Raw genomic sequence first — 17,178 nt, forward strand, 5'->3', positions numbered from 1 at the left:
CATTTACAAATAAAATTAGGTAGGGCAATTTCCTCTAACCAATTACTTGTTGCCTCTTCCAATCTTTCATCACTGTGTACCTCTCCTTCCTTTGCAACGGTTTCTGGGTGTTTTAGCTTTTTCTCCCTCGAGTCCATCAAATTTCAACAAAATGGATGGAAATTGAAAAACTTAAATCTGAATTTACTCCAAACCCATAGCGAATTTTATTCATAAATTTGATTTTGTCAATCAAATTCGTAAATTTGAATAAAGGTTTGCACCCAATATTTACTCAGCTAGATTTGAGAATGGTTTAAGATGCAACGAGGCAAAACTCAACTAACAAAACACTCTGAATCATGTCCAAGGATGTACCAAACCCACAGCGAATAAATAACAAATTTATATATATATATAAGAATTAAAACTTTTTACCTTTAGTACAAGTTCTAAATCAATCAAGTTAAGCTAAGTTTAGCCCTTTGTAAACATTTCAAGTAAATATTAAAGAATTAGTTTTGAGTTCGTTGAAGCTTTCAAAATATTGGCAACCAGGGAAATCAACACTAAAATAAAGTAAATTAGTGTTTAAAACGAAAGTTGTATGTTTTAACAAACAATTAACAATTATAACTAAATACTATATAACTTTGTTTGTTGACCATTAAACATACAAATCAATTATGATTTAAAAAGAATAAATTTGAAATTTTGGAGAATGAAGATTTGCTAGAGAATAACTATTGGTTCTAAAAAAATCTGACAACATACAATTTTGTTACTTTGTTTTCTGAATTTAGTTAACTTTGTTTTCTGAATTTAGTTAACCATTTAGTTAACTTTGTTTTCTGAATTTAGTTAAACCCATTCAGATTTCAAACAGATACCGCACTTAAATTTCGAAAACTAAAAGTATATCTTACCCAATAATCTATTTTGAAAAGCTAGTCGGAAATAGATTTTTAAAATAGATGTGTGATTAAGACCATAATTTTAACGACTTCGTTAATGTCAATCCTAAACTCTAAACCCTAATCGGCTAAAATTTGTATGTGGTAAAACACCTATTACATTGATACATAAATGTTGCATTTAAAAATGCCATGAAACCTAGTTCGAGTTCAATAAACTCCATTCATCAAAATCTAAAATTGCAAGTAGCATCTGGTGATGTAGAAAATAAAAAGTATCGTAAATTTTCCTTACAATTTATATATATACATGACCAAACATAACAGTACAAACCAAGTTTGCAATACTTTCATAGTCTACACTAAAAAGGTCCCTGAAGGGAAGTGATTATCGCTAAAATTACAATTCGTAATGTGCAAATTTATTCTATTAGCAACTGCTCAAGTCATTGTATATAGTACTGTCAATTAGAAGCGAAACAAAAGGTCTATCTTAAGATACAAACACCACAAGCATTTGATCTCTTCATCATTGTGACAGATAAATTATGGAAGCAGACCTTCCAATAAAATTGAATCAAGAGTAACTCTACCAAATGAATCACTCAGATCATACACTGATGGAAGAACTCAACCTGTATCCCCTAACAACTTGACTCGACAGTGAATACAAACAGTTTCTGGCAGCAATATCAACATCGTTAGAAGTTCTAACGTCAGCTGAGACCAGCATGCAACGTCCCGGCCAAAAGATGACCACTGTGCACACTTGAATCTTAAGTCATGGACATTTTTTGTAATTATACAAGTCCTAACTGCCACTCCATTGTTGATAGTAACTGTTTTGACATCTAGGATTTATGCGGGCACAAGATATTATTAACAGCCGAAGTATTATTTGAAATCTCCTAGACCCATTGCCTAAGCAAACAATTACCTTTCTAATCAAAGTTAGTGGGGATGTCTATATCGGTATCCGAAGGATTAGCAAGTTCAACAAGAGGTTCCTGAAGATAAAAGCTAGTATAAGTAAAATTGAATATCAACCCAAAAAATACAGCAAAGGAAATATTAGAAAGGTTTCTCCATGAAGCCACTTGTTAATGCAATCAAGGTCCTTCGTCTACATCTATCAGCACCAAATCTAAAAAAGCTAAGGATTGGCTGAGCCGCCATCAGATGGTTTATACAAGCAATCTCCTTGGAGAATCATTGGAGAACAACAAATAAGAGTAACAACTAATAGCTTAGTCTAATATTGTACCAACATCTTTTCACTGAGTTTCATTTCAATTAATATGAGGCTTCCAAGAATTTTTAACATCTGATGTAAAGGTCAGCTGAGCGCCCTGGGGTTTACTTTATTTGATTTTCAAATACCTGCTATTAGTCACGAAGGTTTCCCAACGAAAAGACTCTAATCAGAGGCCTCAAGTGACATTTTCCTATGAAATGAAAGGGAAGGGGAGCAGCAATGGTACTAAGGTTGAATATTTAACTATTGGCACAACGATTATTTCGTACCAGAGCGGGCAGGCCCTACATTGAGTTTCACTTATAACAAACTGAAGTAACACAATGGAGAAGAAAACTGTAATCCAGGCCGGAAGAATAATTTCTACATTGGCAATCAATTGGTGCTGGGATTTGTTAAACAGAGATTGTTAATATCTAGAACTCCATTTTGGACTAATTTCTGTCTAAACCCTATTGCTATCTAAATAGACAATGTAGACCTCCATTTTGGATTGATTTCTCTGCCTAAGCTCATTGGTGACCTAAAATTCATTGGACTAATTTCTGCATTGTATCATTTCACTTCCAAAAGGGACAGAAAATTTGGAAGAAAAGAAAGATTAAGCATATTATCTTCATCCGAGGCAGTTCTGAGGACTCTAGCCTGTCTTAGCTTCCATTAAATCAAACTTAGTTTCTTCTTACTAATGCATACTACAGTCATTGACTTTGAGAGAACAAGAAATGTAGATGATTAACCTTGCTTAAAAGAAATGGCTCTCACTTATCTGTCCTAACGGATTATTGTGGATCCCAATGATCCAAGCAATCATTATTTGAAAATAGCTTGGTTCCTTTGGTTTAAAATTCTCAAGGATTGTGGAGCTTTCCGGTGATATTGAAACCAAAAATCCATCAACTCAGAATGATATAGAGGAAATTTTGAATTCAAGCCCTTTAATCTGGTTTCCACTCAAATCCAAGCTCAAGTGAGGGGAGTATTAAAGTTTTGATATAAATGATAATGTACCATGGCCTAAATGCATGCTTGGGAGTTGATCAGAAATTTAATAATTTGAATTTCTTCTATTGTGTCTAAATTTAGCTTCTTTTCAGACTATTATTTTGACATAATCTATATGCCGTTTTCTTAACATAAGAAGAATTGTTTAAGGGTGATGTTTAGAATTTATATAGTTGACAAAGTATTTCCAACTCCAAACGAAAGCAACCTGGATGAGATATCTAAAGCTTTAGAATTGGGTTTGAGAAAGTGTTTCAAGTTAATACACAATAAGAAATAAAAAAATCAACTCATATCCCAAGGAAAAATTAAAATAGTTTTGCCCTTGTCAACAGAAAGCCATTAAAATAAAAGAGAATTCTTTTTTTTTAAAATAAGCAATACCTGCTCATCATCATTTGATGAATGATTGACAATTCGCATGGGCAACGAATTTGTAAGCTCTCCAGTGGTTTCGTTTATGTCCTGCACGACAAGGAACATCAAGTTACTATGGAATTGCACACTTTTTCAAGTATGAAACAAACTGCTCAAGGATTTGGTTTCAACTCTGTAGCCTTTCAGATCACTAAAAAAACTAAACTCGGAGGGAAACCACTGATAGTGCAAGGCTTCAAGAACAGCAAATGGACAGAGTGATGAAAATATAACATATGTGCAGGTTAACAAGATTCTCATCAATCAAACATCCTCAGTTTATTAATTGAGCGTTCATTTCAAGAGAAAACTAGCTTATGAAATCATGCAATAGGGCGACTAAAATAAACAAACGAACTGCAAATCTAGGATAAGCATTTTCAAGTAAGGAGGCATGCATCTGCCAAGGAACCTTTGTTAACAAAAGTACGGTGAACAAGATACCAGAGCACCAATCGGGTATGAACCAATTTGTCGACATGAGTAACTAGGTGAAAGGGCTGATTTTCATAATAGGCATTTGGTAATTTAGGATATCTTGGTGAATGGATGGAGTTACCCACTCCAAGGTAACGATACATAAAGATCCAACAGAGGAACTTTTAACTGCAGGTAAAAAGAAAAGTCATATACAAATATGAGGCTTAAAATCCACTGAGATATGGGCATACTTCTTCATCCAGGTCAATGGAAGGATTACTGGAGCCTTCAGTCATGGTTTTACTAGGATCCTCTGGAGTTCCCTGCATGCATATTGTATGCATTGGCTTCCATATAACACAAGCTGGAAAATGGAAATAATTTTAATGGGGGGAAAGAAGTAGTACATGTTCATCCTGGATGCCCGAAAATTCTCCCTCCATGATTACAGGCTTCACATCCATTGGAGTTTCCTGCAAGCCATTGAAGTCATTGGAAAAAACAATGTAGGTCAATACATCAACAAGGAAAAATACGCATACAAGCTTTCCATGAATCATAACGTACTGAAATTTTAATAATTCGGAAAGGAGAAAATTTAGGCATGCAAAAAAAAGACATTAAATGAAAAGTGTTCACACAGACTGCCAGACATGCATAACTCCTCAATCTCAATCTATACTGAAATAAACCAGTTTGTAACAAGAAAAAATGCAAGACTTCAAGCACTAACAAATTGATAAGGAAGTAGAAAATCATGTAGTGAACACATTCACAATTCACACAAAATCTGAAAACGCCCTATCGAAAAATCAGTATGCTTTTTATAAGAGGCTGCTTTTTAGTAAATATTTACTACAATAAGATACTGGAAATGAACAGAAGCTATAGGAATATAATATTAAAAAGCAGCCTTAATAAAAGGCCTTGTGTGCCATCTGTCTCTCAATACATGGACCTCTTATAAAGTAGGAATCCTAAGCCAAAGAAAGGAAGAAGCATTTTAACAAGGAAAGAAAGAAAGCAGGAATCCTAAGCCAGTACCCACCAGAAGAAGCCTTTTAACAAGGAAAGTCTAAGCTTTGATCAATATCAGAGTATAGTAAGTCTTAAACAATGAGACAAACATTTTCAAAATGAAAAACGTTGCTTTCTTTAATATCTTTCTTTAATATCACGTACAGGTTCCATATGATCCAGAGACACATTTCTCCCTCCCTTGCTGAGATCTCTCAACGTGCCCTGTACAACCAATAAGCCAGTAAGAAAACAGAAAAAGCAAAATGCCAAAGAAGATATAGAACAAAAATACCAACAAATACTGCATGAGGAAATAGAATATCTAAAGAATTTTAACCCATAAAGTATTCATGAATTTAACACTGGTACCAGTAACCTGCTCCATGTTTCTTATTAAAATACCTTCTCTTCAGACAGAAACATTATTTAGAGGAAATATATATCTTTTGGGGGGCTACTCCTTGTTTTCCAATTTTTTTTGTAACAAGAAACAAAAACTTTCGTTAAAGTACTGAAAAATATACTGATGCTCAATTTTGGGAGGCAGCTCTGCAGGAAGGGGTTTCTCGTTGGAGCAAAGTGAAAAAACTTATATCAACAATTCTTATAGCATAAAAACCTTGTTCGCCCACATCAAACCACATGCATTGCATAAGGTCCTTGGTCCAGCAGGCCCACGACGCATTGCAGGTGTATTGTTCTCACTAACACCACAGTGTTGACATTTCCGCAAACTGAAAAATATTTATAAGAAAGAAATATTGATAAAGGTTTACAACAGCAATAATAAAATGAAAATATACACATCCAAATAATATATTGTTGAGAAAGAATTTCAAATACTCAATGACAACAGACTAAAACCATGAACTCACACAGTTTCTGAACGAGTACCGTCTTGGAGGCAACTATGTGCTGACTCCCAACTTGAAGCACCTGAACTTTCTTTTAAGGATGCAAATTGGCCATTCTTACGGTGCATCCTAAAACAATGGAAAATAAAATAATAATTAAAAATGTAAAGCTATTAAAACTATTTCCATAAAGAGGTGACATCTGCTTTGATTTTCCCAAAAGATAAGAGTAACATTAGTTTCTCAAAATAAATAAATGATATAACATAGCCCTGGTTAATGTATGCTACGGAAAAAATTATATCATTATCAAGTTTTGTTCAGTTAGAGACACAATTCTAAAAGAAGCAGGACAAAACCCAGGGCATTAAAAGATGCTACAAAATAGGTGGGTGCGTTTGCACCCGAACCTCAAATATTGAATGACAAATTTATGATCATTCAGCAGAATTGAAAACAAGATAGTGTCTTAGCTATTACTATCTAGAGGAAAAATTGGTTGCCTTAATAGTTTGAGCTAAGTCAATCTGCACTTGAGATCTAGAACTTTGTACCCTATTTGTAAGCATCTTGTACCAAACATTAGAGAATAAGAGAAATGAAACAACCACAGATGCTAATGCTAATGTGCAAAGTAAAATATTCTCACTACACTTTTGATTGCATATCATAGTAGCCTATAAGTAATCTTACCTCTGTGCAACCTCTTTCCGTACAGTGTACCTAATTTTCTTGTCAAAACATCTCTCTTTTCGTTTTTCACGAAACCTAACCAGGGAGGCTATTCTCCGTGATAAGTTGGAGCGCTTTGGGGTGTCAACCATACCCTGAAGATGGATTCAAGATCTAATATATGAACAAACCCACATAATATGGAGTAAAATTTCCATGATTTGCATTACCCTGTTATTATGATCATATGGTACTTCCATTGTAGGTACATCTGCTGGCACATCACGCCCTCCAAGAAGTAAGAGCACCGCTTGTACCTGTCACATCAAAACCCAGTCATTCTTCCAAAGAAAACAAGACTCCAAAGGATACTGGATTCCAAAACTAATAATCCCTGCTAAAAGAAACGCAAGCATTCCTTATCTTAACCAAATTGTTTTCTTTAAGATGGAAAACAAACAGTTATAATGAAAAATGTACAGATCAGCTACTCTTCTTCAACAGTCAGGTAAAGAGAGATAGATGCATGCATGAGACAAGTCCCAATAAGGAAGTAATACCAACACACCCCATTACTACTGGGCTGGATCAAAAAAACAAAAAGATCGAAGGCTATTTCAAAAGGAATCTGGGAAGTCAAACATACTCAACTAAGACCTAGAAAGCAAACCCAATCTTCTCCAATTCAAATGGAAGGAAATAGACACAATTGAGAAATTGACAACAGTATGGTAGTTATCTCACTCCCAGGTGCAATAGGTGTTGATCATGTGATTGTGAAGGCAGCCCACAAGTGGGGGTGGTCACCAGATGTGCATGTTCACCTTTCATTAAATATCTCAATGAAACAAAAGAGCGGCTGCGCTTAAAAATTGGGAATTATTATGAGAAGTATCTAAATGCCACAGCATAAAGCTCGTCTGACAACAGAATTTCATCCTACAACTCAATGATATAAAAAACATGACATAACCAGGAAAAGAGAGAGAGAGAAACTAAATAAGGAAAAGAGAGAGAGAGAAACTAAATACTGAGATCTGCCCATGAATGTACTATATACCCATTGAAAAAAGTATGGAAGTGTCTGTCTCTCTGTCTCTCTTTCTCTCTCAGAAGAAAAATATAAACAAAAAGAAATCCATTCAAACACACTCCTCCAGAAGATTAAGATTGAGACTCACTTTTAACTACTAATGGCCTGTTTTGAACAAGTTCAGGCACTCAAAGGAGCATAAAGACACGGGTTCGTGTTCATGAAAATCTCAACAACTCCAGCTTGTTCAAATTGAACATAACAACGAGAATAAGAGCATATATACTGACAGCAAAAATGCGAATAAGATACCTTTTCGGGAGTAACTTCGGGGAACACATAAACCTCGCCCTCAAAAGAAAGCGTAAGTTCACTAGCTCTAGACGCCATAACCAACCCCCCATGATTCGCTACGCTCACTGAAGTCATATGAGCTTCTTCGACATCATCCATAACATCGCCGCCTCCGCCGCCGCCGCCGCCATCTTCATATTCACCGTCGTCATCCGCCATCATTGAGGGAACTTGGACATGTTCCTGGAAGGGACGCGCTTGCAAAGGCTGAGGATTTGCAGCCGCCATGAATTTGTGGGAAGCCCTAACTGCAACAGAAACCAAGCCCTAACCGTCAACCAGCTTCATGACACAAAGATGGAGAATTCCATGAAATTTCGAAAATCCATACTCAATTGAAAATTTGAGCTCCAACAAAGCTTCAGAAACCAAGAAGATAGATAATTAAAATTAGAAAAGAAGAAAAAAAGGCTACCAGAAATGGTTAAAGGATTTGCAAGATGTGCCCTTGTGTTTCCTTGGAGAGACTCAAACGGGTAATTTTCAAATTCTCAGTCTTTTATTTCTTTTTCTTTAAAAAAAATAAAAATACTAATAAATAACGAAAAATAATGACGGCGACGGAGATTTTTCAAGTTTATAACATAAATACTTGAGGTTTTCGTTCTCTACGACGCATAGATACGAAATTCTGTGGCGCCCTAATCTCCAGCCGTTTGTTAGTGTACGGAATGTGATGTAAAATGGGATCTACATGATTTGACGGCTGGTATTGGTCAGCGGGTGTCAAGGTCGATGGACTTATGCGCCGGCGAAGTGGAATCGTACCGAAGGATTGGTCTATCTATACTCAGATCCAACGGCTGGTAACAAGTACTGAAGACATGGGATAATGTTTGTGAAATTATTTAGGGTATACAAGTGGACCCTGTTCTTTGATAAATAACGACTTCGCTATGTTTGGTTTATCGTTGACTATCCTTTGCCCTTTGCCCTTTGCCCTTTTCCCTTTTCCCTTTTTTTCTTTTTCTTTTCGTTTTAGAATAATATTTTGCCATTTTCACTTTTAACTAATATTTATTTTTAATTCATGAATTTTGCCCTATCCACCCCTTTTTGTCTTTTGTTCAGATGCCACTTTTTATGTCCCTTTTCTATTTTGTCTATTTAAAACTATGGTGTAGTATAGACTAACTCTAGTTTTATATTTCCTTTTTACTATAAATGTTTTTATTAAAAAATGTGTCACATGACACATTTCTATTGGGTGCTAGTTAGATTATATTGCTTTTGAATTTTTTCACCCAAGAATAACATGGTGATTCTCATTATTACAAAAAAATCCGATTGAATTTTAATTTTTTATTATTATTGTTGTTTTAAAAATATTATTGTTATAGTACATACAAAAGTAGAGCTCCAAACCAATCTTAAATAGGTGTAATTGTAAATTTAATGGTCAGCTTCTTTGTAAGTCAAATTTTGGGGGCATTTAATTTAATGAATGAAATAAAGTTAACGAGGTTGTGTTTAGAATGTAAAATTATAACATAAAAGTCTGCAACAATCATAAAAATTAGAGAGAAAAAGATAATAGGTAATTCTTTAATAAATGTGGGGAAAAAAAAGAGATAATAGGTAATTCTTTAATAAATGTGAAAAGTAGATTGGTTATATGCCACTTAACATTCTTTGAAGTTACGTTGAGCTACCAAGAGGTCAAGGAAAAAGAATCCATCGACCAGTTTGAAGTTCCGTCATCAAAGATCAAAATGATTACTTGAAAGAATACAATCCAGATTAATTTTATATGTACGAGCACCCTTTACTTGATCAAATTAAGTGTATCCACTCACCTTTATTAGCCACATAATGATCTTAGAAGTTAATATAAATGTTGTTATTAAAGCCACAACTGAATTCATGCTGAAACTTGGCAAAAATTAATAATAATAATAACTATCAAATTATTATGTATCTCATTTTCTTCACCTTAAAAACCCTTTGAAAGAAATTATATGGTCAAGTAACAAATTAGTACACCAAAAGAAACACAACTCAACTGATCCTTAGGTTGAAGGTTTAAATCCACAAATATTAGCATAATTGTAAAAGAAAAAAAAAAGAGCAATTAGTAGTAATGAGGAGACGATCTCTTTCTCGTATTTAATAGAAGGCAATGCTATATCTGTACATTCTTCTACAACCCACGTAGTAAAATTGCCAGAACGAGGGCCTGATTGAATGAAGCCAGAAACAGACATAATGGCCTTTTATATATATCTGTATTGACAAACGTAATTCTAATGCTCAGCCATTAAAGCAGCCGTATCACCGTTTGAGAAAGAAACGAGATTGCTTGGCGCATGGTTACCATGTCTGCAGTCTAAGTCCTTACCACCATCACTTTCACACTAAAATGATGAAATTAATTGAATTGGAACATGGACTACACGCATAACCAGAATGAGTTCTTAAATAGTTAAACAAGGATAATGAATTTCTATAAAAGGCACATACCTGCTCGGCCGGGGTCACCGGATGGTCCTGACTTCTCTTTGGAAGATCCCTTAAAGTTCCCTGCAATGTTGCAGTCACGAAACAATTAAAATTTGATGATTAAACAGCAGCAACCAACGTTGTTAAATAGAATATTGAATATTCTTAGCAGTAGTACTAGTGATGCTTGGCTCGAACTGTAAAATGAAATTGCCAAGTTAACGAGAAAAATGTAGGTCAAGCATTCACAATCCCCAGGGATTTAGCCAGAAATGTTCTCTTATGGTAAGGTAGAGTTTAATATTCTGGCTCCTTTAGTAAATTACCTTTAAGAACAAATTAAATGGAAAACTATAAAATATCACCTATTATATATGAATATTGAAATCTACCATAAGGTAACAGGGTTTCACTCTGCCTGTGTTCACCTTGTAGATAGACCGAAAAACCAAAACGAGTCAAGTCGGTCGGAAAACGAGAAGGATCGATCGGAAAACTAGAAGGGTTGGTCGGTTTCGGAAAGTTTGAAATCGAAAATTTTTCAATAGTATTTTTAAGTGCTAAACCGAGCCAACCAACCCTTACCCATCGATGTCAAAGTCGGTTTGACACTTTACTAAATTGATTGTGGTCGGTTCGGAGTTGGTTTTGTACTTCGACCGACCAATGATCACCCCTACTTGTAACAGGGTTTCAGTCCACCTATGTTCACCTTGTAGATAGACCGAAAAACCAAACCGAAGTCAAGTCGGTCGGAAAACGAGAAGGATCGATCGGAAAACTAGAAGGGTCGGTCAATTTCGAAAAGTTTGAAATCGAAAATTTTCCAAAAGTATTTTTAAGTGTTAAACCGAGCCAACCGACCCTTGCCCATCGATGTCAAAGTCGGTTTGACACTATACTAAATCGATTGTGGTCGGTTTGGGGTTGGTTTTGTACTTCGACCGACCGATGATCACCCCTACTTGTAAATGCAAATAAAAGAATCGCAATTAAATATAAACAATATCACAATGACTAACATAGAAGTGACAATTTAACATAATACATGCATAATCATGTATAAAATATAACATCAAGATGCTAATCAACTTATACACGTTTATGTATCAGTGTACTTTTGCAAGACCTTAACACAATAGCAATAATCATAATGACATATTAGCAGATACGTATGCCACCGCACAATCTACATGCAAATCTGCATGCTATAATAGAAGTATACAGGAGCACAAGAACAGGTTTATTCAACCTGAGGGTGTTTTGGGTTCAGTTCCCTGACTATAGACCACTTTCAACTGAACCCACCACAGCACACATTTCCAAATTTTGTGTCTACCAAGACCAATCCGCAGTACTGCAGCAGTTAAGAAACCACCGTCGTATCTCAACCAAATATACTCAGTTTGAGATTTGGTTCGAACTATTAATAATCCATGACAAAAACACACGGACAGTTCTCTTATATTATATATGTATAGAAGAGAAAAATGTATTCAAACACTTGACAGTTCTCAACCGTAAGGAAAGCATGTCTTTTTTTTTTTGGGGGGGGAGGGGGTGGGGGAGGGGGGATATGAAACAACTTCATTAATAGAATAGAAAGAAAAATCCAAAATATATCAAGTGTACAAAAGGAAACAAATCAAATGGTAAACAAAAGATGTTTCCAGAAGGCAGAGGTTGCACACGGCTGAATCCAGCCAGAGTTCTATGCTCAAAACCAATCGGGTGAACCCTAGAAAAATTGGTATAGAGAGGCCCTTTGAACAAAGAAGATATGGGCTGTGTTAAGGACATCAACAGCGTGAAAATGGACTTTTCTCAGAAATTCTTTTAAAAAGACTGAACATCTAGATGTGTTTAAGGTGTTATAAGATTTTGTTCAGAAGGCCCTCATTATGTTTCCTTTTTGTCACAGGTTGTTTTTGCCTTTTCGGCAGGTGGGGTGTGTTATGGGTCTTTGAGGGAGAGGAATAATAGAGTGAAGCCCACGAGAACATGTGGAACCTAACCAAAGCCCATATCTCACTCAAGACCTCCTGCCATTTAAAAAGAATTCCTTCCTCTCCAAACACCCAAACAATGGCATACACCCCAATTACCCACAAAAATCTTCATTTCTCAACAAATAAAGATGAATAATAATAGAAACTTTAGAGCCGCGACTTTAACTGGTATGTATTTTGCTCTTCTTTATGAACATGCTGAGGATGTTAAGGGAGTCAATCTAGAGAGTCAATCTAGTTGAGATGCATGGGCGTACATCCTAATCCTAGCATATACCTGTCTGTGAGATTTTCTCTTTTCATTATTTCAATGAAAAATGTGTTTCCCTTACCAAAAGAAGAAAGAAAAAGAAACTTCAGAGGTAAAGAGATTTCTTTTAGTGATGTACGGTCCTTGTTAGATTCTTTTTTTTTTTTTGGAATAGATTGTTAGGTTCTATTTTACTTTTTTCACTTCGATCACAAGGTCCTTCCATAAATACCCTCTAGAGCATCCTTTTGTAGTTTGGCTCCATTTCGTGGGATTTATTTTTGCATTTTGTTTTTCAAATTTCATTTTTTCTTAATAAAAGTTTTGTTACTCATCCAACAAAAAATCATAAAATTACGTTTGCCTTTGTTTAATCCTAGAAAGAGATTTATTTTTGCATGGTAAATGGTCAAAATGAAGCATTCTGTAATGGAGTGTTATATATAACTCATCTCCAGTACAATATGATGCAGTAGGAGATGAATTTCTTAAATTGTAACTTGCAAGAAACTGTCCAATATCTTTCACCATGCCTCCCATGTGTCCATAAATTTCAGTTTATTCTTTAGCCACTAAAACCTAAAAGCTTTACAGAGATGATCCCAACAAATTTTTATGCAACTTTGGGAAGTTGCATTTGCTTTAACTTGGGCTTACTCTCAAGATTTCTCCCCATTTCGACAACTCCTTTTTCTACCCAGTTAAGGAAGAGGCAGCAATAAACTTCAGTAAATTTCTTTTTGCCAAACTTCGAACAGCTCTTTATGCAAGTTCAAAATCAATGTAGAAAGTTGCAAGGAAATCAAAATAAGAATTGGAGATTTTATTGGGATAGTGCTAAAATGTGACAACAATTAAATGGAATTGAATTGGGCATCCTTCCACTAGATTTAGGATGCAAGGAGGAAGTAGGTCAAGGGAAGAAAAGAATTTCCATAACTCAAAGAACATCTAAAGAAAATGCGTGAAAGACATTAACAGTAGAAAGAAAAAAAAGAATATGAGGACTAAACAAGAAAAACCATGGATAGAGAGAGAAATTATTATTGAACAATGAGATTTAAACAACGAGCACGGAAGCTAAGGCGATCAAGAAACAAAGGAGAAAATATCACAAAAAACTTTTAACTAAACCTCTAATACTGATTAAAAGTTCCATCAGCTCTACTTATAGAGAAGCTATAGCCCAATAATCCAAATAAACTAACTATCTAACTGAAAAAAAAACGATTAACAACTCAAATAGTACTACAGAACTACTCTAATGATACCACAACAAGAAGCATCAAAATGGAGAAGGATATGGCGAAGAGAGTGATATTCACACAAGGTGGTTAGTAAAGTAATGGAGAAATAGAAAATTAGTGCATGAATAAGAAGATTAAAGATGCAAGAACTGGTGCGAGTCTGATATACAAATTGTCGACAAGGCCCAAAGTAACCTAGACACTGAGCATCATCCCCTTTTCTATTCCCGCTCGTCCTAAGTGCAGCTAGAGCCTAGAATCATTGTGCCCCCCATAGAGATCCATAAAAATGATAAATCTTTAACTCAAAACATCCAAGCAAACAAGCACTTAAAAACAAACGTTCACACACAATTAAAAAAGAACAATAAGGATGACACGTCTTACATCATAAGATGCCAATAAGTTCCATGCAAAGGTCTGGCAAATCCATCACCCAGACCATCTAGGGAAAGTGAAGCTTTCCTTAAAATATAACTATAAGAAGCAGTACGAAATAATCAACTTTGAGCATACTTACCCTGTTTGCCCAAAAAAGCCCGCATGCATTGCAAAGTGATCTAGGCCCAGATGGTCCTCGCCGCATCATTGGGGTTGACATTGAACTTATGCCACAATTTGTACATCTAAAGAAAGCGCAAAATTCCATGGATATAAATAAGATGTAAATGTGAGGTCTTAACGTACAACAAAGAGTACAAATTCTGATACTGAAATGAACTTTCATATACTACAGACAGCATTGAAGTGTTAAATGATTGTTTCAGATTGCTATAATTCACAGGACTATGAAAACTCACGAAGTTTCCGATGGACTTTCATCTTGACCTAACTCTGAGACATTGCCATGGCTATACGAACCATCCAACTTCTTGGAAGAAGTAAACTGTCCTTTGTTGCGTTGCATCCTGCAAGTATGTTGTCAATTTAAATAAGAGATCAAAAACCCAGAGGTCTTTAGAAAGCGAAATCTGGGTGAACAAACAACATGCATAAACCAAAAAACTGCTAATGTACAACAGAATTAGATCTAATTGAAAATGTGAAATAGAATGAAAAGGTGAAATCAAAGAATGTCAAACATGGAAAATACAAAATCTAGCCAGTAACTTAACATGTTCATCGCCAGACCTGAGAGCAACCTCCTGACGGACACCGTATCTAACTTTCTTTTCGAAACATCGTTCCTTCCTTTTCTGTCGAAACCGATTTAACGAGGCTGCCCTCTGAGGTTGACTACTCCGTCCAGGCAAGTCCAAAGCATTCTACAAAATATGAAAAAAAATAAATTGAAAAGAAAAACATAAATTCCTTCGAAAACAATGTGATACAAGTTTCCAGCAGTACCCTCTGGTTTGGATTTACCAAATCCACGCTTTGCTGACCAGAAGATAATTCGCAACCACCCAACAACAACAACACTGCTTGAACCTGCAAAGGGTACGGAATGCTATTACTTTACAATTAATCAAACCTCATGTTCAATTCTCCCTCCCCTTCGCCGCCACGGATATCAATGTATTCCATTTCGAAAACTCAGAACTTTCAGAAATTTCAAGTTTTATAAACACGTCCCACATCACCGAAAAGAAAGAACAAAATTGAAAACCCCAAAACCCTAAATCTCGTCAACACTATACCTTCTCAGGAGAGACAGCGTCGAAAAGATAAACCTGACCACGGAATGAAAGTGTGAGCTGATTCGAACCATCACTGCGCTGAACAGCCAAGTCGGACCCATCACCGGCGGGAACATAAACAGCATCAGGGTTGAGAACCTCGACCATGCCGCCTACTCCAACACCGTCTTCGAGAGAGTGAGCTCCATATCGAACAAGACGATTATCCAATGGCTCGCCGGTGTCGCTACAGTCGGCGATCTGGTCGCCCATGGTCAACGGTTGAGCGCGTGCGTACATTAACTCTGGCAGAAGAAAATCAACTGGGTTTGGAGCATTGCAAGAATGTGGAAAGAAGGGATGGTCTGAGAGAGAATTGAGATAATACACAGATGGAAATCGAATCCAATGGATGAAGATGAGAAGAGATAGGAGAAGATTTGTGAGAATGTGAAGAAGACGAGAAGTTTGTAGATACTGTAGGAGTTGCTGTGTTGGTGGGAAGTGTGGAGAAACGAGAGAATGGAGGGATTCGACTGAGGACAAGGGACTGTGGACTGAAGCAAGAAAGAGGATCCTAAATGGTGGCGGAATTTACGAAATATGCCCCCGAATATTGGTGGGTCGTAACGTAATTGACCTTACGATTTTTTATCTATTGGTTAAATTATACAAATATCACTCAATTTTGAACTACTTTTCTTTTTTCTTTTAATGTAATTTACATCTAAGATTTTTATTTTAACCTTTCAGCTTTGATTAACTTAATTTTTATTGTATATATTGAGAATTCTATTATTTTTCCTTAGAAATAAGTAAAAATTAAAAAATAAAAATAAGTCAGAGGACTCAATTTATTATAAATATTTCTATTTTATTTTATTTTTAAACATAACAAAATAATCAAAATAATAGTTAGATAAAACAAAAAATAAATAAAAATACATATACACTATTTTCTTTATATCAGTATTGATTTTAAATATGTTATTAAACTTGTGTATATTAGTTATGCTATCTTAACTATTTAATATAAATTTTTATGGTTAATTATCAGTATCTTAATTCAATTTTTTTAGTAATTAATTCATTTATGTTTAATTAAAAGAAAGTGTTCGTTCATTTTTCGTTTGATTAATGTAACGATATAACTAAATTGGTGTCAATTTTATTCCATATGTTGTATTTAATTAAGTAATTATTTAATTGTAGTTTCTCTATACAAATTATTGAATTTAATAAGAATATTCAACTTTCATATATTAATTACAGAGCATTTCTAAACACGTGGATTTGAAACTTAGACATTCAAATTATATATATGTGTGTATGTATATCATAAAACTACATATGAGACACAGACTTTTAAATAACACACATATATATTTCTTTTATTATCAACAATGGATTATGAGAAACCTAAAATCACGTGGGAGAGAACGAACCTGAGCATTTACAGAATATTAATTTCTTTAAGAAAAATGTAATCGACTAAGAGAAACTTAAAGAATGGCTTGAGGTGAACCTTGTAGGGTACCCTGTACAAAATGTTAAATACATGCAATTCCACATGCAGTGATTTTGTGAGCAAACTCAACTAGATTTAATGAAGCAACGGGACATGAATATGTGTTAAATAGGTCCTTGGTAAAAAAGATTATAAAATGTAATGTGTAACTAATCACAATGAC

The 17,178-nt window shown here is 35.1% G+C and overlaps 2 protein-coding genes across 3 annotated transcripts; both read right to left on the reverse strand.

Annotated features, from left to right (window-relative positions):
* Positions 1-1,251: 1,251 nt before the first annotated feature.
* Positions 1,252-8,495, reverse strand: LOC101214596 (GATA transcription factor 24). Of its 2 annotated transcripts, XM_011651385.2 has the most exons (12): positions 8,339-8,495; positions 7,882-8,171; positions 6,767-6,853; positions 6,558-6,691; positions 5,886-5,993; positions 5,630-5,744; positions 5,173-5,232; positions 4,398-4,463; positions 4,242-4,313; positions 3,538-3,618; positions 1,831-1,900; positions 1,252-1,744 (listed from the first exon to the last, which is right to left on the reverse strand). In XM_011651385.2, the coding sequence occupies exons 2-11, from the start codon at positions 8,149-8,151 to the stop codon at positions 1,835-1,837; spliced, it is 1,059 nt and encodes a 352-aa protein (XP_011649687.1). In that variant the 5' UTR covers positions 8,152-8,171; positions 8,339-8,495; the 3' UTR covers positions 1,252-1,744; positions 1,831-1,834. The 2 variants fall into 2 exon arrangements, with proteins under 2 accessions (XP_011649687.1, XP_011649688.1); XM_011651386.2 differs by lacking the exon at positions 4,242-4,313 and having other exon boundaries at positions 1,252-1,900.
* Positions 8,496-9,819: 1,324 nt separating this feature from the next.
* Positions 9,820-16,059, reverse strand: LOC101214839 (GATA transcription factor 25). The gene is made up of 7 exons (XM_004152556.3): positions 15,509-16,059; positions 15,216-15,299; positions 15,000-15,133; positions 14,669-14,776; positions 14,389-14,494; positions 10,384-10,443; positions 9,820-10,277 (listed from the first exon to the last, which is right to left on the reverse strand). Exons 1-7 carry the CDS (start codon positions 15,785-15,787, stop codon positions 10,167-10,169), a joined length of 882 nt encoding a protein of 293 aa, XP_004152604.1. The 5' UTR covers positions 15,788-16,059; the 3' UTR covers positions 9,820-10,166.
* Positions 16,060-17,178: the final 1,119 nt, after the last annotated feature.

The sequence above is a fragment of the Cucumis sativus genome, chromosome 2 (assembly GCF_000004075.3).
Source record: "Cucumis sativus cultivar 9930 chromosome 2, Cucumber_9930_V3, whole genome shotgun sequence".
Lineage (NCBI taxonomy): Eukaryota > Viridiplantae > Streptophyta > Magnoliopsida > Cucurbitales > Cucurbitaceae > Cucumis > Cucumis sativus.

Coding starts and splice junctions, on each gene's coding strand:
- LOC101214839 (XM_004152556.3), bottom strand. CDS start 15,787: ATGTACGCACGCGCTCAACCGTTGACCATGGGCGACCAGATCGCCGAC. Junction 14,495..14,668: donor GAAAGTCCATCGGAAACTTC/GTGAGTTTTCAT, acceptor CGCTTTCTTTAG/ATGTACAAATTGTGGCATAA. Junction 10,278..10,383: donor CGGTGACCCCGGCCGAGCAG/GTATGTGCCTTT, acceptor TCATCATTTTAG/TGTGAAAGTGATGGTGGTAA.
- LOC101214596 (XM_011651385.2), bottom strand. CDS start 8,151: ATGGCGGCTGCAAATCCTCAGCCTTTGCAAGCGCGTCCCTTCCAGGAA. Junction 5,994..6,557: donor CGGAAAGAGGTTGCACAGAG/GTAAGATTACTT, acceptor CCATTGTTTTAG/GATGCACCGTAAGAATGGCC. Junction 1,901..3,537: donor CATCAAATGATGATGAGCAG/GTATTGCTTATT, acceptor TTTTATCTTCAG/GAACCTCTTGTTGAACTTGC.